Here is a 24,880-nt window from a genome sequence, read left to right on the forward strand (position 1 = left end):
CTACTTCCGTAGTGATACTGCCTCGGAAACCCAAGGAGGGGTCGCTATGAGTCGGGGCCGACTCGACGGCACATAACAACAACAACAACAATATTTATGAGGTATGAGATTTTCATATATTGCATATAATTACATTAGTTTATACCTCCAAAAAGAAGATGACAGTAAGTACTTGAAAAAGTGGATTAATTTTTCTCACAGTCTGAATTTCATTCCATTCATTCGCTATAAAATATGTTCTCCATATGCTTACAGGCACAGTAGCACTCCGTATACCACCCTCACCTGGTCAGAGAGATAAAAATGAATAATAGGATTTCATTTTCTTTGTTCTGCAAATGGAGTAAAAGAATTTTGCTACAAATGGTTATTTCAGTTACCTTCAACAGCTTTAAGAACTTTTCCTTTAGGTCGTTCCCAGTCTATAAAGAATATGTCTATGGTAATCTGGGATATGAGCTTATGCAAAAATTGTAGAGCCTGAGAAGGACAAACAATAAAATATGTGAAAAGTATCAGCATTAAGTCTGTTTATGAAAATAGTACTGATTCATTCTGAAACAAAACATACTTTACCCACAAGAAATGTAATTTTCCCCAAATTTACAGAATTTTCATATACATATTAATTCTCCACCCATTTCTCTTTTTCTTAAAAGAGATATGAAAGCAGGAGGTACACTATCTCCTCCTAATACAGAAGGCCTGGTATAATTGACTTCTTGCTCAAGGTTTTCAGAAGCATACTTTCTTTTCACCTGGCATTCTTCACCTGGCATTCTTTCTAGATAAAGATATTTTCACTGTAATTTGCTTATCCTAAATAAAGTTTTAAGGAGCTCTGGTTGTGTAACGGTTAAGATATTTGGCTACTAACCAAAAGGTCAATGGTTCAAATCCATAGCAGCTCTGCAGAAGAAAGGTGGGGCAGTTTGTTTCCATAAAAATTTACAGCCTTGAAAACCCAATGGGGGTCACTATGCATCAGAACTAATTCAGTGGCAGTAAGTTTAAGTTCGGGTGTAAGGTTTTAGGGTGCTCTCACTATCTTTTTTTTTTTCTATAGTATTAAGATTTCTCATTATTTTCACTTACAGAAGTAATGTTATGATTGAATTGTGTCCCCAAAAAATATGTGTTGTAAACCCTAACCTCTATGTATGTGATTGCCACTTCTTGGAAGGAAGGTTGGGCAATCTAATTCTGTAATGATACCGCCTTGGAAACCCAAGGAGGGGTCGCTATGAGTTGGATCTGACTCAATGGTAGTGGGTTTATATATGTGATTATAGTACCATATGAGAATGGGTTGCGTTTGTTATGTTAATGAGACAAGATCAGTATAGTGTTTATCTTGAGTCAATTGCGTTTGCAGTATAAAAGAGATTAAACACAAGCTGGCAAGCAGAGATGGGGGAAGAGACATGCCAAGCCACATGAAGATCACCCAGGAGCAGCAGCTCAGAAGCGACAAGGATCTTCCTCCAGAGATGACAGGGAGAGAAAGCCTGACATCCTGAATTCAGACTTCTAGCATCCTGAACCGTGAGAAAATAAGTTTGTTTGTTAAAGCCATCTATTTGTGGTATTTCTGCTATAGCAGCACTAGAGAATTAAGACAAGTAGTATAAACTCTGAGGTATTCTTCCTAGTAGATGTATTACTGATCAAACAAAGGATAAAACTGTAAGCATAGGATGATTCCTCTCTTGAAGCAGCTCAGTTCAGAGGGAAGTAGAGATACCTAATAAGCATAACGCAAAGGCAAGGAAATGCTTCACACACGTTAATGAGGATTGCTAAAGCACAGGGAGGGCCTGCCTTGGGAAGAAGAGGAAAGAAGTATGAAGTCAGAGAAAAGGCATCTGCCCTCAAATTCATGCCCAAAGGCTTTTGTCCCCACTATGAATTAATCATCAGGCCTTAAAGAAGAAAAGTCATACACTCAAACATTATTTTATCAAAGTAGTTATAACTCACGGTAATTCAAACATATGTAATGGATTCTTTGGAAAAATTATTTAAGATGGATATTCAGAATGAGATAGCTACTATAAATAAAAGCAGACTTGCCACATGAAATTAAATAATTCATGCTTTCTTTCAAAACCAAAGAAATTTTACATCAAAGATTTTAAAAGTATTTTAATTTTAAAGACTTATTGGTTTATTAGTAGGCCTTTTAAATTTGGTAACTTATCCTTTGCAAACCTACCTTCAGAGCAAAAGCACATCCCACGTAAGTAATAAAACGTTCTTCCTGAACTGGAATTGGTAAGAAAACAGAGACAGACTTCTGTGCCTACAGTAAAAATTACTTGGTTAAATATACTCATACAAGGGTTTTACTAAGCACAATTTATAAACCAAAACAAACTGTAAGAGAGGGAGATGGTGATGCACTTACTTAACAAACATGTCATGCTCAGGGAATGGTAAATTTAGCACTTGCCTCAATTCTGGTGGCACTGTGCCTAAGGCATTTGACTGCAACCAGAAGGTTAGCGGTTCAAACCCACCAGCCACTCCTCAAAAGGAAGGTTGGGCAATCTACTTCCATAGTGATACCACCTTGGAAACCCAAGGAGGGGTTGCTATGAGTCGGATCCAACTCCACGACAGTGAGTTTGATTTTTGTTTTTTTAATACTCTAGATTGGAACCAACCAAAACCAAACCCATTGCCACTGAGTTGATTCTGACTCATAGCAGCTGTATAGGACAGAGCAGAATTGCCCTATAGGGCTTCCAAGATTATAATCTTTATGGTAGCAGACTACCATGCTACATCTTTGTTCCATGGAGTGGCTAGTGGGTTTGAATGGCTGACCTTTTGGTTCACAGCCAAGCACTTTAACCACTGAGCCACCAGAGCTCCCTCTTGATTGGAAATACCCCCAAAATAAAAACAGCTCAGTTATAAAGAGGGCTAACCAGTTATTCAGACACTAGCATTTAGATTAAATTCAGAAACTCACTTACTTTGAAGAAAATAAGCCAATAAAGACCTATTCCCGCTGTGATGATAACGAAAACATTGGCAAGATCGCCAGCATAGTATATCAAGAATTTCATAACTGTCTGCAATTTAAAAAAACTTAGTTATTAAAAGTATCAGATTCAATTGATTTATATTACCATTTTAGAGAATGTATCATCCAAGCAGTTTCTTCTCAAGCTTTAAACCTTGTTTCACGTTACAAAACCAAGCAAATCCACCTCTAGATACCTTTCTGATCCTTACCTTTTGATCCATCCCCAACAGCCTGTCTCACTTAAGCTCTTCTCATCTTTCACTATCTAAGACCACTGGAATGGTTTCCTAATTTTTTTCTAGTTTTCTCCATGGTACTATCAGAAACAGCTTTATAAAATGTAAATTACGTTATGTTACTCCCCTTCTTAGAAATGTAAAATGACTCCTCACTAACTACCAAATATAAATTCTCATCTACAAGGTCCTTCAGCAATATGGACCAAAATTAACCTTCTAGCTTCACCTGCTAGTTCCAAACCACTTATCCAAAGCTTAACTACCCTACATTTTCAACTCTAATATTTTATAAAATGAGAATTGTCTTATCAAATGCTTATTCCTTCCTTCTGGCAAACTCTTGTCAGCTCATCCCACCTGCACCTCATACATATAGTGACTGTCACTTACACAATAGGTCCTCAGTGACTAGTTGTCAAATAAACAGGTAACTCAGCTTTATATTACATAGATAGATAGATAGATATGTATGTAAAGATTAAAGGAGAAGAAAACTACAGTTAATAAGATGCAGAAGAGTATCTTTGTGATCTTAAGATAAAAAAGATCTTCCTAAACAAGATCCTAAAAACATATACCATTAACATGAAGATACTCAGATGTGATAATGTAAAAATTCTGTAAAATTAGGGACTACTTAGGTTAAAAAAAACACAAGATGGTTATATATTTGGAGATAATATTTCAACATCAAAATATAAAAGGGGACTCATTATTTAGAATATACAGAAAACTTCTTCCACTAAACAAGCAAAACTGGGAACCTAATAGAAAAAGGAGCAAGGGATATATACAGTTCTCAGAAGGAGGAACTCAAATGATTATGAAGAGTAACCAAAGAAATGAAAATAAATTAATAATGAAATACGACTTTATATATCATCAAATTGACAAAAACTGAAAGGCTAGAAAATTATCCTACCAAGTGTTGGTGAGGATGTGAAGAAATAAGAACAGGACTGCTGATGGGAGTATAGATTGCATATAACAATGTGGAAAGGAAATGAAGTACAGATATATCCTATGACCCAGTAATACCTCTTATAGTCTTATACCCCAGAGAAATGTAATTCTTCTAGTTGTGTCTTACAGGAATGATTCAGAATAATTAAAAGATAAAAATACACCTTGAAAACTCCTGAAAGCATACCTGTAAATCAATGATGGGACTTCCAATCCGCCTCTTCCATCCCGCTGTCTTCAAAAGAGACAATAAAACTGCTAGCCCACCCAACACACCCAAAGCAATCTAAAAAAGAAAATACAAGAACAGTTTAGAATTTATATAATTTCTCTCATAAAAGTTTAAAGCTACTGAAAACAGAAAAAAAGTACTCAAGAAATGATGGCGCTGAAAGAACACATGAGCCAAGGTGAAGAGATATCCAATAGCTAACTCTGGGGCAATTTGAGGGAGAAAAAAGAGAGTAATGGATTTCAATCACTAGAATAAAATAAGTAACTATGAGTGCCTATTGATTTAAATAAATAATTGAACAAGTAAAGAAATACACAGAGGAGAAGGGACAGCTTCTCCTTACAACAGAATTGCAGGGATAAATATAGAAGGAATGATGGGAATAATTACCATCAAGCAAGTATCACAGTAATAACTTTATACAGCCAAGAACCATCAATGGCTGCAAAAATCAGAGGGCAAAAGGATGATGAGAAACAGGATACTGGCAGCTTCAAAGCATCTCCCCAGAAAAACTAAGCTCACTGTCGTCGAGTTGGATCTGACTCATAGCGACCCCTCCTTGGGTTTCCAAGGTAGTATCACTATAGAAGTAGACGGCCCAACCTTCCTTCTGAGGAATGGCTGGTGGGTTTGAACTGCCAGCCTTCTGGTTAGTAGTCAAATACCTTAGGTACTATGTCACCAGAGCTCCCATCTCTCCAAAAGATACTTATTAATTACAAAGGGAAGATTAACAGTGGAGAAACCTACAGACACCACCGTCAGCATAGGACAAAAGTTAACCTGACCAGTTAGAAGACACACTTAGTCCATACTATCAGTGTACCTCCTGATACAATGCACTGAGGACACATCATTTTGTTGGTGTCTTTGCCAAAATTACATGAACTCAATCTAATTATGAAAAAATATCAAGCAAATCCAAACTGGGGGCTGTTCTACAAAGTAATTAACCAGTAACTCTTCAAAAGTGTTAAGTTCATGAAAGACAAAACGAGGAACTTTCAGAGATTAGACGAGACAAAGGAGGCATGACAGCTAAAAGCAACATGAATCCCAAAACAGAAAAATGATGATAGTGAAAAAAACTGGTGAAATTCAAATAGTATGTAGACTAGTTAAGAGGACTGCATCAGTATTTTTCACAGATTGTAGTAATTTTACTATGGTCATGCAAGATGTTAACATTGGGAGAAACTGGATGAAGAGTATATAAGGGAATTGCTATACTGTTTTGGAACTTTCCTACACATTTAAAGTTTTGTTTTTTTAAATTTAAAAACATACTGTAAATATTTTAACAGGTTAACCAGAAGAACTAGATGATGCCTGGCTACCAATGCCAACCACTCAGAAAGGGATCAAAATTGGAGATCCTGGATAGAGTAGGAGGAAAAATGTGGAACAAAATTCAAAAACACAAAAGTGACCAGAAACATTGGTTGGATAGAAACTGGTGGAACCCCTGAGACTTCAGGCCTGGAAATGGACTCACTTTTGCAGATTAGCTCTCAGCCCAACAGCAGAAAGACCTACAAGCTGAACATCTATCCTGGGGAGATGCACCCACCTACCCTAGGAAGATGCACCCCTTAAATGAATCAACCATGAGCCATCAAAAGGGTAGTATTCGCAGAGGGAAACCTGGACAGGCAGAAAAGCATAGACAAGAAGGGCACAGGGAAGGGCAAGTCACAGGGAGGAGATGGGAGGAGAGCTTTTTATGGTTGGGGAGCTGTGAAATCAAATATGCATGAACTGTTGAGAGTAAAACGAATTTTCTTTGTAAATGTGCACCCAACTCACAATAAAAAATTTACAGAAAAAATATTTTAACAGGTTAAAATAAACTCACATCTGTCTGGACATGTGCCTCTCCTTGATTCATCTCATAGCTGACTGAGAAAGAAACCTGATATTTAAAAGAAAGCAAATTAGTCATAGTGAAATTATGTAATACAAACCTACTCTCATTATACAAATATATTTGAAGCTGGATTTTTACCATAAATGCCATACTTTTCAACCATCAACATTACTAGAGCTAACTATTATTGATATATTAATGGGTATGTTTTTAGGTATTATCCATGCTACTTTAATAATCTCTCCTGAACACACATTAAAGAAAGAGGGATTCACTGGAAGCTAGGTGAGGTCCATTAACATTTCAATCCAAATTAATGATCTTTCACTTTATGATAGGTTTCTATAACTGAGAAATGTGGCTGATATTATGATCAAAAACTTAGCAAATGGACAAACAATCATACTCTAAAAAGGCAGGTTAATCAAAGGACTGAATAAGAGTCTTAGGGATACTGCATTATGGGACAGAAAGATGAACCAGTAAAGAATAAGAGAAGTAGGACCGTTGGAGGTAAAAGAGGCAAGATACCTAAGTCTTGTCAAAGTCAAGGAATAGGGAGTTTCATGAAGAAGGGGGAGGTTATGAGTACAGTGTTTAATATTGTAAAAACATCAAGTTAAAGAAAAAAGCCTTTGTATGTGGAAGGAAGAGGTCTGGTGGTGGTATGGTTAAAGCACTAGGCTACTATCCAAAAGGTCAGTGGTTCAAAACCACCAGCCACCCTACAGGATAAAGACAAGGCAGTCTACTTCTATAAAAGATTATACCTTGGAAACACTACGGAGGCAGTTGTACTTTGCTCTATAGGGTCACTATGGGTCAGAATTGACTCCATGGCAATGGGTTTTAATATGTGGAAGTCATAGTAGACTTTCATGAAAGAGGTTTTCTAAGAAATAAAATGGTTGAAAAATGAAAGAAAGAGATACAATAGCAGACTGGAGAGGTGGTAGAATTGAGGGAAGATTTTGGTTGGTTGGTTGACTTAGTTTGTTTTTAAGATGGGGAACCTCAGAGCTTGTATAAGCAAAGGAAAAGGACCATCAGAGAGGCTGACTGAATAAAGGGCTAGGGATGAAACAGGATACTAGAGAAAATAATATAAACAGTTGGGAGCTTAACTTAAAAGAAAGGGTCCTTGTTTCTTAGAAACAGACACAAGAGAAGCGTAAGATAATGAAAATGGAGATTCTGAAGTATTAACAAGGAAATCTAAACAGGATATCCATTTGCAGAAAAATGAGGATCCATACCTCATACTATATACAAAAACTAACTCAAGATGGATCTAAGACCTAAATGTAAACTTAATATAAAGATCATCAAAGAAAAAGTAGGGGGAAACTTAGGGAACCTAATACAGGGCATAAATATACTATCAAACTAACTAAATATGCATAAACAGCAGAAGAAAACCTAGATGACTGGATTGTCCTAAAAATTAAATGCCTATGCGCATCAAAAGACTTCTCCAAAAGGAGAAAAAGAGAACATACAGACTGAAAATATTATCATCAACAACGTATCTGACAAAGGACTAATGTCTAAAATTTATAGAAAACTTCAACACCTCAACAACAAAAAGGCAAACAAACTAATAAAAAATTGGCACAGAACATGAACAGACATTTCATCAAAGAAGATATACAGGCAGAAAACAAACACATTGAAGAAATGCTCATAATCCTTAGCCACTGTTGTTGTCAGGTGCCACCGAGTAGCCTCCGACTCATAGTGACCCTACGCACAACAGAACGAAACACTGCCCGATCCTGTGCCAGCCTCACTATCTTTGCTATACCCGAGCCCATCGTTGCAGCCACTGAGTCTTAGCCATTAGAGATATGTAAATGAAAACAATAATGAGTTATCATTTCACCTCAGCATTAATAACAAGGTTCAGAAAAACAGAAAACAACAAATGCTGGCAAGAATGTAGACAGAATGGAACTTTCTTACACTGCTGGTGAGACTGCAAAATGGCACAACCACTGTGGTTCCTTAAAAAGTTGGAAATAGAAATATATGATCTAGAAATCCTATTACTAGCTATATGTCCTAGAGAAATTAAACCCATGATACAAATAAGTATGTACACATCCATGTTCATCACAGTTATTATCCACAATAGCAAAAAGATGGGAACAACTTCAGTGCCCCTCAATAGATAAATGGATAAACAAACACACAATGGAATACCACGCAACATTAAAGAAAAACGATGAATCTGTGAAACATCCTGTAACATAGATGAATCTGGAGGACATTATGCTGAGCAAAACAAGTCAATCATTAAAGGACAAATATTATATGAGATCACTTATAAAAAGTCAAGATAAGATTGACACACAGAGAGAAGCATTCTTGGATGGTTACCTGGACGGGAAAAGAAAAGTGTTAATCACTGGAGAGTATACTTGTATTAACTTGGGTGAAGGGAAAGGCAATATATAATAAAGGGGAGATAAGTATAACATGGGAGCTCTGATGGCATAGTGCCTAAGGCATCTGACTGCTAACCAGAAGGTTGGTGGTTCAAACCCACTAGCCACTCCTTGTAAGGAAGGTTGGGCAATCTACTTCCGTAGCGATACTGTCTCCTAACACCGCCCAAGGAGGGGTCGCTATGAGTCAGACCCAACTCGATGGCAGTGAGTTTGAGTTAGTTAAGCACAATATGACCAAGACAAAGGAAGACACTGTGAGATACACAAGAGTAAAAGGCAACAGTGGTAAACATCATCACTGACACAATCCTGCAATAACAGTAACAACAAATATCTGTGAGTAGATACTTAGATAGTCATGCAAGCTGAAGAGATGTGAGAAGGCAAATGGGAGCATACTCATGAGTATATATAGGTTTGGCAGAGCATATTTCTACAGATGAATCTGCATGTGCTACAAACATATCCAAGGATATAGTAGAACATACAGGGGGCAAAGTTTTGAAAACTTAGCAACAACCAAACACCTTGAGAGAATGAGTCCCTGGGCTTAGGGACTTAGGACCACAGTCTTAGGGGACATCTAGGTCAACTGGCATAATAAGGGTCTATAAAGACAACATTCTATATCCTACTTTGGTAAGTAGCAACTGTGGTCTTAAAAGTTTTGAGCAGTCAACTATAAAAACTTGGGTTTTTTTGAGCCATGCAACTATTGGTCTCTCCCCATCCAGAGCAAAGAAGAGTGAAGAAAATCAAAGCCACAAGGAAACAATTAGTCTAAAAGACTAATGGACCAAGCGAACCACAGCCTCCACTACCTCAAGACCAGAACTATATGGTGCCCGGCTACCACTACCAACTGCTCTGAATGGGAACACAATAGAAGGTGGTCCTGAACAGAGAGGGAGAAAAAAAAAAAGCAGGACAAAATTCAAAATCAAAATTCAAAAAGACCAGATTTACTGGTCTGATAGAGACTAGTGGAACTCCCAAGACTATGACCCCCTACACACCCTTCAGGCCTGAAACTGAACTCACTCCTGTGGATCAATTTCAGTCAAACAGGAGACAGGCCTATGAAGTGAGTAACAATACGAGGGAGGAACTACTCATCAATACAGTCAACTAAGCAAGACTAAAAGGGCAGCATTTACCTAAAGACAATGCTCAAAAGGCAGGAAGGAGCAGGAAAGAAGGATGACTAGAAATATAGAGCCCAGGAGGAAGTGGGAAGAGTGCTGTTATAGTGAGAGGATTGCAATCAATGTGGCAAAACAAAATGTGTAAAAATTATTGAATGGAAAACTAATTTGCTCTGTAAATTTTCACTCAAACACAACGAAATGTTTAAACAAACAAACAAAAAAAGAAATCATATGTATAGACTTGATCTGTTCAGCAAAATAAAACCAAAACCAAACTCACTGTCGTCTAGTCAATCCCGACTCATACCGACCCCTCCTTGTGTTTTCAAGGCAGTATCACTACAGAAAGACCTATTTCTTTCAGCTGACATGAGACAAGAAATGATGAAACAGCTGTATGTTTTACAACCACAGTAAATTTGAGGTGAGTCTCCTCAGCATAGTTTCATGAATCTTTCAACTTTTTAAATTTATTTTCCGGTGTATCAAGGATTAGTTTCTAATAGTTTAGACAAGGATAATATTAAAAGAAAAGACCCTGAAATGTTTTATATTAAAAATATACTTGTTGGAAAAATTTGGGAATGGATAAAGGTGATAGATGAACAACATGATGAACAAAATTAATTCAGTGAACTGTACTTATCAAGACCGTTGAAATGGCAAATGCCTTGTTACATGTATATTTACCACCACCCCCAACTCTTGATCACTCTAGGAAATTTTTAACTATGCAGTTTTTTGTTGTTATTAAGCATGTTTTTAGATTTTTTTCCCCCTCTCATCATGGTGTATATAAGCTCATGTAGTAGAAACGAAATTTAACGTTGTTGTTGTTGTTATGTGCCGTCGAGTCAGCCCTGACTCATAGCGACCCCTCCTTGGGTTTCCGAGGCAGTATCACTACGGAAGTAGGATTGCCCAATCTTCCTTCCAAGGAGTGGCTGGTGGGTTTGAACCGCCAGCCATCTGGTGAGCAGTCAAGTGCCTTAGCCAACATTAGGTAATACAAATGAGGAAGGAAAAATCTTTAAAAATTATATTATACATCTACTTTTTGCTTAATTAAAGCCTGAATCCAATAGCAAATGAATGCAAGTATAACAGAGAGGCCAAAAGCACTAGCTAAAGGAACTAAACATTAAAATTCAAAGAAGTAAAACAGTATAATTGAAAAGCTATTAGTGAGCCATGGAGGTGAGGAATGCTTATCCTGGACTTTTCTTGTTCTAGAGAGGACAGGAATATCCACTCAGTCTTTAGGAGGAAAAGAGCATACAAGGATAACCTCTGGTTTTTAACTCTACCTTTCCCTGTTTAACCCTCCTCAAAGCAAGGATGCTTTTTTTCATGTAACTGATGAGGCTAAGAGGAGGAACTGAGCCTGTGCAGCTCAGTTTTGTCCAGGCTCCTTTTCTTTGGGACAGTCTGTCTTCAGGGTATACAAGGTCTCCTATCTGTGTACAGGCCCTCCCAAGCAAGAGGTCTTTAGTTCTGTGCGTAAGTTTATCTCAGGTGGGGAAGCAGAAAGAAGTCTATCTGGCTTCAGGTCCAAACTGCATTCTCTACTTCACTCTAACACTACTAGTTATAAAGCTGATCATTTTAATCTTCTGCCTATCAAGTGGGCTATGGACTGGTGAGAAGAGAACATACATACTCAATATAAAGTTTATGTTCCCGGCTTAATTTGGCAAGGAGGTAAAATTTTGACAGAAGCAAGTTGGTCAAAAAGGACAAGAGCGGACATGCAATATCTCAACACACATCAGGATTCTTAACAGGGACAGATGACTGCTAGTGATGTTATCTACTAAAAAACTGAATTCTTGCTTTTTTATACTCAGGAGTCTTACCATCACTAGTAAAAAATAGTTAAGATGCCTATATATACAGAACAGTTTATTTGAAACTTGAAAAAAACTGTCTTTTGACCATAATGTAAACTGTATCTCTATTACATTAACATATACAAGGGCACTAAAATAAGTAAAGAACTCACCTTCACGGACTGGAGGTTGGGATCTTTGATTTCAATGTCATTGTAGGCAATGGTAATTAAGGGGGGGTAGATGTTTCCATTTTTTGTGTTGGGTACAAGATGGATGCTACTTAAATGAAAATACATTTCTAGTTACAAAGAATATAAATACCTAGGTCCTCAAACATAATTTTACATATCATTCATTTTTAATTTAATATAGATTGTCTTGATGATCTCAGAACCAATGAGTTAAGAACTGGGTATGACTCAACATGAACTAATGATAAAAACATAGGATGTACCGTAAGTGGTTAAACATCATGCCCTGTTAAGACAAATTAGAAACTCTTCAATCCAGATGCTATGAAATTTACAGATGAAAACACTGTGAACCATCTTTGAGGAATTCTCAAATGAGAAATGCTATAGGGAGCCTAAAGAAAGGCAGATAATGTCTTGACTTTCAAAAAGAAAGATGAATTATTAACAAAATTGTGTCAGATCTAGTACTGTTTCTGGCATATAGTAGGTTATATTTTGCTGTGTTTAATGCATTAGTATTGCATAGTTTGTGAACTCAGAAAGGAAAATGTCAATCATTAGGGGCCAGCCTGGTTTCACTAACATCAAGTCAGGTTAATTAGATTGTCTGTTTTGGATACTACAATGGCGGACTGAAGGAATTCTCATATCACAGTACGTTTGGATTTCAGTAAGATACATGACAAAGCTTCTGTACTGTGTAACTTGTTAAGATTGTTATGAGAATCAATATGAAATAATAAACAGTGGAAGAAAATAATGTATACTGAACTGCTTCAAAGTTCCAAACTAATACATGACGGTGGTGTTAATTTTCATCAGTGTATTCAAGGAACCCATCATAAAACACAAGTGTAGGCAAATCAATCAACATCTTAAGGAGACAAGAATCTCAACACTGGTAAAGATAAAGAAATATGGACTATATGGCATTACCCTAGTAGGGTCATAGTTAATGTGCTATCCTTAAAAGAGGTATGTATTGATAATGAACTAGATCAATCTAGAACAGAGATTCTTAAAGGAGACAATGAGGGGAAAAGTCTGCCTAGAATGATCATCTGCTACACCCACTCTAAAGTACCATTTCAGCCCACTGATATTCACCTTTCAACCCCATTCTAATTTATCAGGTCTAGAGTGAGGCCTAGCCTGTGAATTTTAACAAAACTCCTTAAGATGTTCTCATATAATTTTCCCCTGGGTTCTTCACCTCTATTGGTGTATATCAATCTATATAGATATCTTTAAAATATCTTATATATTGTTGCAATTCAGTGTCCTTACTGTTTTCATCTGATAATTAAAGATAAACATTTTCATTATGATATTTTCCCATATACTTTATGCCTAATTTAGTGCATTGGACATTTGTTTACCTCAGTGATATTTGGGTAGCAATTCGAATTACTCTTGGGTGACCTTCTAAGTCATTTTCTCGTCCACTTACTGCATCCACTAAGAAAATGCGCCGAGTCAGGAGCCATTTGCCAGAACTACTGTCTTTTATCATAAAAAGAAAATTAAAGATTGGCATTAAGGGGAGGGGAAAAAAAAACCTTGGTAAATACTCAAGAGAAATAAAAACATATGTCCATGCAAAGACTGATACATGAATGTTCACAGCAGCATTATTCAATATAGCCACAATGAGAAACAATGCAAATGTCCATCAACTGGTGAATGGGTAACAAAACGTAGTACATCTATACAATGGAGTACTTTTCAGCAGTAAAAAGGATTGCTACTGATACATGCTATAATATGGATAAACTTCAAACACATTAAATGAAGTGAAAGGTAGATGCAAAAGACTACATGTTGTATGCCTCCTTTTACATGAAATGTACAGAAAAAACCAAATCCATAGAGACAGAAACAGATTAGTGGTTGCCTAGACCTGCAGGCAGGATTAAGAACTGACCAGAAACAGTCATGAGGGATTATTTCGGGGTGACAGAAGTGTTCTGACACTGGCTTCTGGTAAGTTTCACAACTTTGTAAATTTACTACAAATCACTGAGTTATTCACTTAAAATTGGTATGTTTTATGGTATATAAATTATACAATAAAATGGTTTTAAAAAAGCCAACACTGAAATTATTCAAGATTGCTTCCAAGTTTACTGAACAAATTTAAAATACAAAGTTAGTACGTTCTGTTTTGGATAAGATGGCTGCAAAATGATCTACTGCTGTAAAGAGTTCTTGTTAAGTTTTTTCTACCTCACATGAACATCTTCTGTCTTTTCTACCTCACATGAACATCCTGTCTTTTCTACCTCATATGAACATCTTCTGTCTGGACTTTTCATCATCTGAAAGAGTATTCCTTGAAAGTTACCTGAATAAGCAGGATTTTATAATATGGAAAACCATTAAAAGAAACAAATCTGTCCAAAAAGCTGCTCAAGGACAACTTGAAGAAGGTACCCCTATTTAGTAATTAATTAGTTCTACTAATTTTTCTCAGAATATAATCTTGAAAATAGTTTAATTTCTTAACAATATTCCTGATATACTGAGTAAAAACTTCTAAATCATCAATTTTATGTTTTCTTTTTGATCACGCTATATAGATCCATTTAATAAGAAACAATCCATGACCTTTGTATAATCCATGGTTTATTAAGTTATCTTATTGGCTGACTTATGTATTGGTTTTAGCTCAGAAAAAGAGTATGGATGTCTTACCTTTGTTCACAAATAATTTATTGTATTGAAGATTCAGGTTTAACACAGGCACAGCCCAAATATATTGGTGTTGATTTTCATCAGTATATTCGAGGTATACATCATAAAATATAGGCGTGGGAAAGTCAGTTAGAATCTTAGAAATACGAATGTCGCACTGGAAAAATAAAACTAAAATTAAACATAAAAGCATCACAATTAAAAATTAAAATTCATATTTATTTTCTTTTCAAAGTGTTTTTTTATTTCCAGTTTTATAAAATTAAGCATCTTTAAACGATCTTGTTTACATGCATTTCCATGTGCCTTCCAAAACATATGAATACTTTAAATATTCTTTTATAAGCATCAAAAAAATTAATAGTAAAGAACTACCTAGTTCTTGCTACAACCCAGCTGGAGAGGATGTGCCTTCATTTTCAACATTAACTGTATAAGATATCAATGAAAAGGTTTAGAAACTATCCTCCAAAGGGAGGTCCAAATTCCTTCTCCTGATGTACAGTGCCATCTACGGTTAGGCTCTTGCTTGAACCAGGCTTATCTCCCACTTTTCCCATGGGCCATTCATACTGATCTACTTGCAGTGCCTTAAACTTATTATCCTAGTCTATGTTTTTCTGACATTACAGATATTGTTTCTTCTGTCTGACATTCCCTTCCCCACTGTGCTTTCCTGGCAAACTCACACTGAGTCTATAAGCCCAATTAGTACTCACTCTGTACAGCCTTTCTGTATTTCCTCAGGAGCTGCGGATGGCCCTTTCCTATGTACCTACATAGTCTCTTATACCTACTTATAGAGTAACTCTTAGCATGTTCTTTGCAATTTTTTGGCTATACAGCTGTTTTTTGTACAAGGCTGTGAACTTCTTGAAAGGTAGCTAGGTTCAACGTAAAAATCATGATTTTTCGACCTAACAGAACAATGGCTCTACAATTTACTTGCTGAAGACATTGGATAAATTACATAATCTTATTGAGTACATGCAGTGTATTATATTACATGGTATGGCTTTTCAAGCCATAGTCTTTGTAACTCCCACTTTGCTGTGGGCAACTGAGCAGCTGATTGTTAAAGTTATCCACCTGGTATATTTCTGTTGGACCAGCATGAAGCAATCTTCTGGGAAAGTTCGCTCTCTCTCAGGTGTGTAGAATTCTGATGTTGGGATTGGTTAGTTTTGCCACTATGCCAACCTCAAAATGAACCCTCCAAGAGACAGAAGGAATCTCTCTCTTGCACTGCTGGTTGAGAGAGACATGCTTGCTGAGAAAGAGAGATGAGAGAGATGTGCTGCAGAGAGAAAGATGTACTGCTGAGAGAGAGACGTGCTGCTAAGACTGCTGGCTGAGAGAGACAGCTGGCTGAGACAACCAACTGAGAGAGACTGAGTGCATTCCTGAACTAGAATTGTAGCCTGTTGCTTCCCTAATAAACCCCATAACCTGTGAGCTCTGTGTGACCACTGCAGCAAATTATCTCACCCAGCAGAGAGGTGGTGGGTGCTTGGGAGGGACAGTTAGGGTCAAGGTTAATAAGAGGGATGGAGGGTGGTGGCGTATCTGGCCTCATAAGAACAGGCTTTGGGCTGCTGATGGTGATTCAGTCCTCCTCTTGTGTAGTTAGAGGAGGGCAGAAGATGCTTTCTCTTTGTACCTTTAGCAGTACCTTTCCTTATCAGTGAAGTACAAATAATATGTACCTCACAAAGCTATCTTAAGGACCAACTGCTGACTTTGAATCAATTCCAACTAATAATGACCTTATAAGGCAAAGTAGAACTGCCCCCCAGGGTTTCTAAGAATGTCATCTTTGAGGAAGAAGACTGTCACATCTTTCTCCTGCAGAGCAGCTGGTGGGTTTGAACTGTCAATCTTCCAGTTAGCAGATGAGCCCTCAATTATTGTGCCATCAGCGCTCCTCTGACCCACACAATAAGCTACCAATGGAAAGAAGGTTAAGGGAGAGAAAAGTACGGAGGGAGAGAGGGAAACATTTTTACTTGCTCTCGGTGAGGCATGGAAGAAAAAGTAGTATTTTTATTAATCACTAGGAAGAGTAACCATTATTTTTAAGACCTGTAATCTAAAAGCAAATGAACACTGACTGTTAAAATCTAATACAACATCACACTTAGTCCTTGGGTGACACACTGGTTAAGCACTTGACTACTAGTGGAAAGGACAGCAGTTCAAACCCACCCAGAGGTACACTGGAAGACAGGCCTGGCAATCTTCTCCTAAAAAGTCACAGCCTTGAAAATCCTACAGAGCAGCTCTACTCCCACACATGGGGTCACCATGGGCCATAAGTGACTCAGTGGCAACTCACAACAGAAACATTATGTTTAAGATTCTATAGGTAATAAGATATGCTTTTATGCTGATTAAATTAAGATGTTCCATGCCCAAATATGTTCTGAACCCAAATAATAAAAAATTGTATCAATCAATGAAATTATTCACTTGTATTAAAAACATTTCCAATTTTGAAAATTCAAAAATTTAGATTAGTGCTGATCCTCTTTTTAAAATGAAGCTTAAAATATAAACTAATATAGTTCACACTTACATTTTGTCGATAGGTTGTTCCAAAAGAATAAGCAGCATTTAGTCTTGTCTCTGTGTCTGGACAAAGCTACAGCAGGTGAATAAAATGGTAAGTATCTTTCACAAGAATACAAAAATATTTTATTTGCTTACATCCAAGAGCCCTTAAGCCCTAATGTGGATACATGCCTTATTTAATTCTTACTTAATTTATCAAGGGTATGCAAATTAAAGGAACATTTTTGTTATAAATTAGTCATAATTTAAAGAGTTTTAAGAAATTCCAGTTTAAATTGAACCCACTCCTGTGGCCCCCAGCCAAACAAAAGACAGGCATATGAGCTGCACATTTACATTAGGCAGATTTACTCCTTGGAGAGATCAATCATGGGAGAATAGAAGGGCTGTGAATGCACAGGGAGACAGCTCAGGGGGCAGGAGTGCATCGGAGGGAAGGGCACAGGGAAGAGGTACCTATGGGGAGGAAGTGGGAAGAGAGCTATTACATTGTGGGAAGTGCAGTCAATGTCATGAGACAAAGTGTATGTGAACTGCTGTATGGAAAATGGATTTGCTCTGTAAATGTTCACCCGAATCACAATAAAAATTTGGAAAAAAAAAAAATTCCAGTTTAAAGCTCAAGAAAAAAATCAACTGTAGCATGCAACTGTTGCTCTATTCAAGCAATAATCTAGACCTTTATTCTCATCTTTGCCTCAGTCAAAAGTAGGACACATTACTACTTCTTTAGCTAGAATCATGCTCACCTGTAAAACACCTCCTTCTAAAGTTTGCCACTTGATAAAATTTCCTCTTACATCATAAGCAGCAGCAACAAACTTCAGTTTTGTATTCTGATTAAAAAAAAAATAAGAATAAAATAATATTACATACTCTAAAAGCAATAAAGTGTTCAATAAAGAAATTTTCATTGTTGACTCATCCTTTCTTTTTCCAATGATGTACTATAATAGGTGATAACTTTATTCTGAAGCTAAATTAATCTATCTCTACGATCAAACACACCTAAGAGAATTGGTCTAGTGTTTGTACAAAAATTATCATTTCAGAGTTGAGGGACAGTGCTGCTGACAGAGAACCTCCCCTTGAACCTGTTAAATGGTAGCAAAGGAGATGAGGAGGAATAATCTTATTCCTTCACTCTAGAAAGTCAAAAATTGGAGGTGAGAAGTTGAACCTGGTATGGCTGGGAAATGTCCCAGAGCCCAAATTACTGGAAAACACTTCTTAAACATGTGGAGATACAGAAGGACAGAGATTGTTTTGCATTTGATAATGAAAACTAGCTTTCCCAACCATAAAAGCACTAATTTCTACCATAACCACACAATCCAAAGGTATTCGTGTATTCAAGCAAAACAGCTAAACTCTACATTATTCAGGTCCTGTAAGGAGTTATTTATATTTAGTTTGGTAACCAATATTCTAAATAACCTAAAGAAGCATGAATTTTAACTGGAAATTTTTTCACTATCTTTTAAAATTATAAATTAAAATGTACTTATTCTTTAACAATACAGTCACTTGTACCTGGTTTTGCCCTTTAAAACTGAAATTTGTAGGAAGTGGTGTAGTACTGAGTACTTGAGGTGCTAATCCTAGCTGGTCTCCATAGAACAGCCATGGAAGATTCTGTCTCCTATAAACAATTATAATTGTTTTAATGATATAAGCATTATTTCTTATGTTTGTGAAAGTAACATTTTGACTAGATTCAGTCAAAATGATGTTTCACCAATTAAAATGTCCTTACCAAAATGAAACAGAATGAACAGTCCTTAACCCAACAGTGTTTTCGAAGATAAAATGAAATAGTCGACATGCATCAAAAGTGGCAGAGTCATAAGAATTCATGTTCATCACACACATATTTCCCAGAGCTTGGCAAGATGTTAGATTGGCATATACCTACAAGAGAACAATAGCAAATAAATGTAACCTAGATCTTAATACCCCAAGCAAAAGTTGATATGAAAAATTATGCTTGACTTTAGAAGACGGAGCAATCTACTTCCGTAAAGATTTATAGCCTCGGAAACCCAATGGGGTCACTATGAGTTGGAATCAACTCAATGGCAGTGAGTTTTGTTTTTTTAGTTTTACTTTTACTTATGCTACAACCACTCCTCATTTATTGACATGGTTAGGTTCCAAAAACCAAGTCGTTAACACAAATACCGGTGTTATGCGAAAATTAGGGATGCCCACATCAGGTCACAAAATGGAGAATGACTATATCATTAAATAACTGCCAAATTACATAACTACACAACTGGACTGTTATATCATTATACAATTAACAAATCATGTCACTGTTGTTGTTAGGTGCTGTTGTCAGTTCTGATTCAAAAAGTGGATTTAATATCCAAAAACTTATGTCCCTTTCACTAATATAAAAACAAGATGCACACACATATACACACAAAAAAAACAGATTCTAACTTAGTATTATGTTGGTAACATTGCTTAATTTTACCACTTTGTTGTTGTTGTTGTTATGTGCCATCGAGTCGGACCCGACTCATAGCGACCCCTTCTTGGGTTTCCGAGGCAGTATCACTACGGAAGTAGATTGCTACATCTTCCTTCCGAGGAGTGGCTGGTGGGTTTGAACCACCAGCCTTCTGGTTAGCAGTCAAGTGCCTTAGGCACTACGCTACCAGAGCTCCCTTAGGATTATATAAATATTGCATAAGTATTGTCCTACATATTGTAAGGCCCGTACTCTTCAAAACTGCCAAGGTCATGGAAAACAAGACTGAAAAACTGTTCCAGACTGGAGGAGACTGAAGGGACATGTCCTTTAAATAATTGGGGATCCTATGGCACGGTGCCTAAGGTACACCCAATGCACAGTACAAAGAAACACTGCCCGGTCCCATTCCATTCTCACAATCTTTGCTATGTCTGAGTCCATTGCACCTTGATATTCATTACTGTGAGCCATATGTTGTTAATGCACAAAATAATTGGATATTTTTACTATTGTCATAAATTTGAAATGTCAGATAACTAGATAGTTTGTAAGTAAGGAATAGGTGTCATTCTTCTGTAAATTCCTTTGCCTCTCTAACACCTTTCTTCTAGCTTAAGTAGAAACAAAACATTTATATGATAGAGGAATAATGTGCACATTTTAAATGTAAATTTCAAGGCAATATATAAAGCCGAGCTAATGAAAGAACTAAGTAAAACTTTATAGCATGATATTTTAAAAAACTATTAAATATTTATATTTGAAAAAAATTATTTGCATATTAGATTCTATACATATAAATCTACTCCTTTTTGTTTAAGTAATTTATTTTATGAACAACAAAATGAGATGATTTGTTGATTCTGATCCTCAAATTTTTCCTTTCTCAAATTTCCCTAACTGAGGAAAAGACAACTCTAATTTTCCAATTATTTATGTAAAAAGCATCAGAATAATCTTCTTGCTCTCCCTACCCATATTCAACTCACCAGCTAATCTCATCAGCTCAATTTTTAAAGTATATCCAGAAGCTAAACACTTCTACTCACTTCCATGGCTACCACTCCTATCTAAGCTTCTACTACCTCTCACTTGGTACTACTATAATACTCTCCTATCAGCCTCCTTGCTTCTGTCCTTGGGCTAACTAAATCTACTCTCCATGCTAGAGTGATCCTTTCAAAACTATAATTTAGGCCACATTCTCCTTTGCACAAAATTCTTCCATCTCTTAAATTTCAAGTCCTTGCCACAGCCTCTCCCTGCCTCTCTAACCTCATCTTCTCTCCACTTTCCCTGCTAACTGTGCTCCAGCCACTCCAGTCTCCTTGCTGTTTCTTAATCATGAACTATTCAGCAAGCTCCTGCCTCTGGACCTTTCATCTTGCTGTATGTGGCCTCTACTTAGATTACTCTTCCTCTAGACATCTGCATGGTGCTCTCTCTCTCACTTCCTTGAGGTCTTCATTCAAATATCATCCTTCCAGAGACACTGTACCTGATTCACAGCCAACCAAACCCACTGCCATCAAAAAAGATTCTGACTCACAGCAACCCTACAGGACAAAGTAGAACTGGTCATAGAGTTTTATGGGCTATAAATCTTTATGAAAGCACACTGTCACATTATTCTCCAGTGGAGTGGATAGTGGGTTCCAACTGCTGACCTTCTGGTTAGCAGTGGAACACTTTAATCACTGTGCCACCAGGACTCCCTGTTCCTCATTACCCTATATAAAATAGCATACTCTCCCATTTTCTATCCTTTCCCTCTTAATTTACTTTTCTTCATAGCACCTAGCACCACCTAACATTTACTTAGAATATAATTCCATAAGGTATTTTGTCTTTTTCTGAAATACATAACCCAATTTGAGAACAAGGCTTAGCATGCACTAGATGATCAATTAAGTGTGGGGACATCAAATGTATATATAATGAATAACATCATCTTTATGTATTCTCCTTCAATCCACTAAGAAAGATTTATTCTTCTTAAAAAATATATAATAGAGGAGATAAGTCTACTTAGTTAGAAAACTTTTATCATCTTGGTGAAAATGGTACCATGGTTCTTCAAAATGAAATAGGGTATTTTTAAAATTTCAAACTTACCCAACAAGCAGCTGCCGATGATTGCAAATACTTTGCAAACCATTCTGAAGTGAAAGACATGCCCTATAAACAAAAGATGAGTTTCAGTTTTAAATTCAAATGAAGATTCCTTAACTCCACACTATGTGGAAGATGCTAATATACTTACTGTTGAATAGGAAAAAAAGTAACATTACTTTTTAAGAAAAATCATCTATAGGAAACCAAATAGAAAAAAATATTCTAAAGCAAAGATGAGAAGGTAAGGGGGTAGGGAAACTAGAGTACTAGAAATGGTACAATCAGAAAAGAGTAAAAGAGATTAATGATGTTGTGAAAATGTAAACAACATCGCTGAATAAGTTGTGTAGAAATTATTAAATGGGAACCTAATCTGCTGTGTAAACTCTCACCTTAAACACAATAAAATATTAGTTTTTTTAAAAAACAGAGTAACATTATTTTCTCAAAGTTAGCAGAAAAATAAATTCTAACAGGAGATAAGAATTAATGCTCAGCAATGTCAGTTCTTACAAATAGGAGTGCATTTCAAACTTGTATCACTTAAGCAATAAAAACAAGGAGAAAAAGTGGATCTAATATCCAAAAACTTATTATGCCCTTTTCAATAATATAAAAAGATGCACACATACATACACACACAAAACAGATTCTAACTTAGTATCACATTGTAACATTGCTTAATTTTACCACTTAGGATTATATAGATATTGCATAAATATTGTCCCACATATTGTAAGGCCTGTACTCTTCAAAACTGCCAAGGTCATGGAAAACAAGACTGAAAAACTGTTTCAGACTGGAAGAGATGGAAGGGACATGATTTTTAAATAATTGGGGATCCTATGGTGCAGTGCCTAAGGCATCTGACTACTAACCAGAAGATTGGTGGTTCAAACCCACCAGCCACTCCACAGAAGGAAGATGGGGCAATCTACTTCTGTAAAGATGTACTGCCTCAGAAACCCAATGGGGGTAACTTTGAGTTAGAATTGACTCTATGGCAGTGGGTTTTGTTTTATGATTTTTTGGACCAGATAGGAAAAAGAGATATTGTTCGAGCTTTGGGCAAAATAATTTCAAGTTGAATTATTTTAAAAAAGAAAATTAGAGACCTATCAATTTAGTAACTGTACACAGAAGATCACAGTAATCCAACATTGGGGAAGAATTCTCCAGAAGACATGCATCTTATTACAGAGAAGTTACTGAGCCAACTTTCAGTGGTCTGAAAGCTCCTTACATATACATCTATGTTAACATTTATCTTATTGTTGCAATTATTTGGTACTTGTCTGTTACCCCCACAAGAGTATACTAGAGGGGAGGTATTTTTTCTTGTTTATCAGGATCCCAGATTTTAACTTCATCATTGCTATCCTCACAGCCCTCCCAATCACTCTGACCTATTCAATAATGACATCGGCAACTAGATCACAGCCTATCCATTCTAATGCTCACATGGAAATTTTTTCAACGTTCATGTAAAAAATTCATCCAACCCCTATTCTCTCTGAACCTTAACTCCTTTTATTTTATAGTGGGTTGGATGTTGTCCCCAAAAAGGTACATCCAAATCATAACCCTGGCACCTGAGAATGTGACCTTATTTGAAAAAAGTGTCTTTGTAAATATCATTAAGGATCTGAAGAAGAGATCACCCTAGATTAACTGGATGAGCCCTAAGTCTAATGACAAGAAAGAAGTGAAGACACAGAGACACAGAGAGGAAAGCTAGGTAAAGACGGAGGCAAGAGACTGAAGTCATACTGCCATCAGACAAGAAACACCCAGAGCTACCAGAAACTTGAAGAGGCAAAGAAAGATTCTCTCATAGGCCCTTCAGAGGCACCATGGCCCTTCCGACATCTTGATTCTGATTTCTAGCCACCAGAAAAGGGTGAGAGAATAAATTTCTATTGTTTTAAGCTATCAAATTTGTGGTGATTTGTTACAGCAGCCACAAGAAACTGTTTCAAGTTCCAATTCATCCACTTACTTCTAGTTTCGCAAATGCTTGTCATTACCAGCATCTGTTGTAAAAACTCTAACTCTAGAGGGCCCCAAATATTCTAATATACAAAGTAAGGAACCTGACAACATATTAATAATCCTCATTTTTCCAGTGCTTATCATGTACAGGCACTGTGACATATATATAATTATTATATCTAATTTATAAACAATAAAACTAAAGTTTAGAAATGTTACTTAACTTTCTTAAAGTCTAAAAATAACAAACAAATAATTAACAAATCCAGGATTTCAAATCTGTATTATACTGCATTCTTTATAGGACCTATATAGGGCAATTCCAACTTAGAAATTCTGTGATTCACTGAAAAAGGACCAAGCAAAAGTGCGTAAAAGAGTACTGTAGTTATAAATTACAAAGATGAGCTGTTAGTCTAATGTTTCTTAGGTTGATCATTTCTGTTGTAAAGGGATTTATACATAAATGTTTCTTATTTTAGTCTCAAAGTAATTACCAAAGGAAGAAATGAAGATCTTTAGTGGAACAACAACAACAAAAAAAAAACTGAAACATACTCACAAGTTCTCCATAACGTGCAGCTGAAATGATACGTGGAGGAAAATTCCCTGTGCTGCTAAAACATAATCCCCCTGTCTTCATAAATAAATAAATAAAAATCAAGTTTATGGCAAGGTATAAGCAATTTAATGAAAAAACTGTATGTTATCAATCTAATTAGCCTTACTAAAATGTTAGGTTCTGAACATGCACAGGACTTGCTGGTATTAACAAATGTTGGTTCACATCGAATACACCTGTTCAATAAAACAAAAATAATGTTTAAAGTATGAACAAATTATACTAATTTAATCAAGAATTTGTTTTCCTAAATGCTGGATTAGAATAAATTAATTCAACTAAAAATGTTGTTGTTGTTATGTGCCCTCGAGTCAGACCCGACTCATAGCGACCCCTCCTTGGGTTTCCCAGGCAGTATCACTATGGAAGTAGATTGCCCCATCTTCCTTCTGAGGAGTGGCTGGTGGGTTTGAACCACCAGCCTTCTGGTTAGCAGTCAAGT

General features: G+C 36.4%; 1 protein-coding gene across 1 annotated transcript in view; it reads right to left on the reverse strand.

The window, feature by feature from the left end:
- TMEM67 (transmembrane protein 67) overlaps positions 1 to 24,880 on the reverse strand; it is a 72,726-nt gene that overhangs the window by 24,456 nt on the left and 23,390 nt on the right. The window contains exons 5-20 of the mRNA XM_042783636.1: positions 24,545 to 24,614; positions 24,379 to 24,453; positions 21,825 to 21,887; positions 18,987 to 19,141; positions 18,764 to 18,872; positions 17,980 to 18,066; positions 17,235 to 17,300; positions 14,660 to 14,816; positions 13,345 to 13,468; positions 11,942 to 12,050; positions 6,330 to 6,386; positions 4,424 to 4,522; positions 2,982 to 3,080; positions 2,216 to 2,302; positions 381 to 480; positions 146 to 285 (exon numbers count right to left, since the gene is read on the reverse strand). Of these exons, the coding sequence (XP_042639570.1) occupies positions 146 to 285; positions 381 to 480; positions 2,216 to 2,302; positions 2,982 to 3,080; positions 4,424 to 4,522; positions 6,330 to 6,386; positions 11,942 to 12,050; positions 13,345 to 13,468; positions 14,660 to 14,816; positions 17,235 to 17,300; positions 17,980 to 18,066; positions 18,764 to 18,872; positions 18,987 to 19,141; positions 21,825 to 21,887; positions 24,379 to 24,453; positions 24,545 to 24,614 (1,597 nt within the window). The remainder of the gene's footprint in view (positions 1 to 145; positions 286 to 380; positions 481 to 2,215; positions 2,303 to 2,981; positions 3,081 to 4,423; positions 4,523 to 6,329; positions 6,387 to 11,941; positions 12,051 to 13,344; positions 13,469 to 14,659; positions 14,817 to 17,234; positions 17,301 to 17,979; positions 18,067 to 18,763; positions 18,873 to 18,986; positions 19,142 to 21,824; positions 21,888 to 24,378; positions 24,454 to 24,544; positions 24,615 to 24,880) is intronic.

This window comes from Orycteropus afer, unplaced genomic scaffold, assembly GCF_000298275.1.
Source record: "Orycteropus afer afer isolate SDZICR_OR568_19922 unplaced genomic scaffold, OryAfe1.0 scaffold00021, whole genome shotgun sequence".
Taxonomy (NCBI): Eukaryota; Metazoa; Chordata; class Mammalia; order Tubulidentata; family Orycteropodidae; genus Orycteropus; species Orycteropus afer.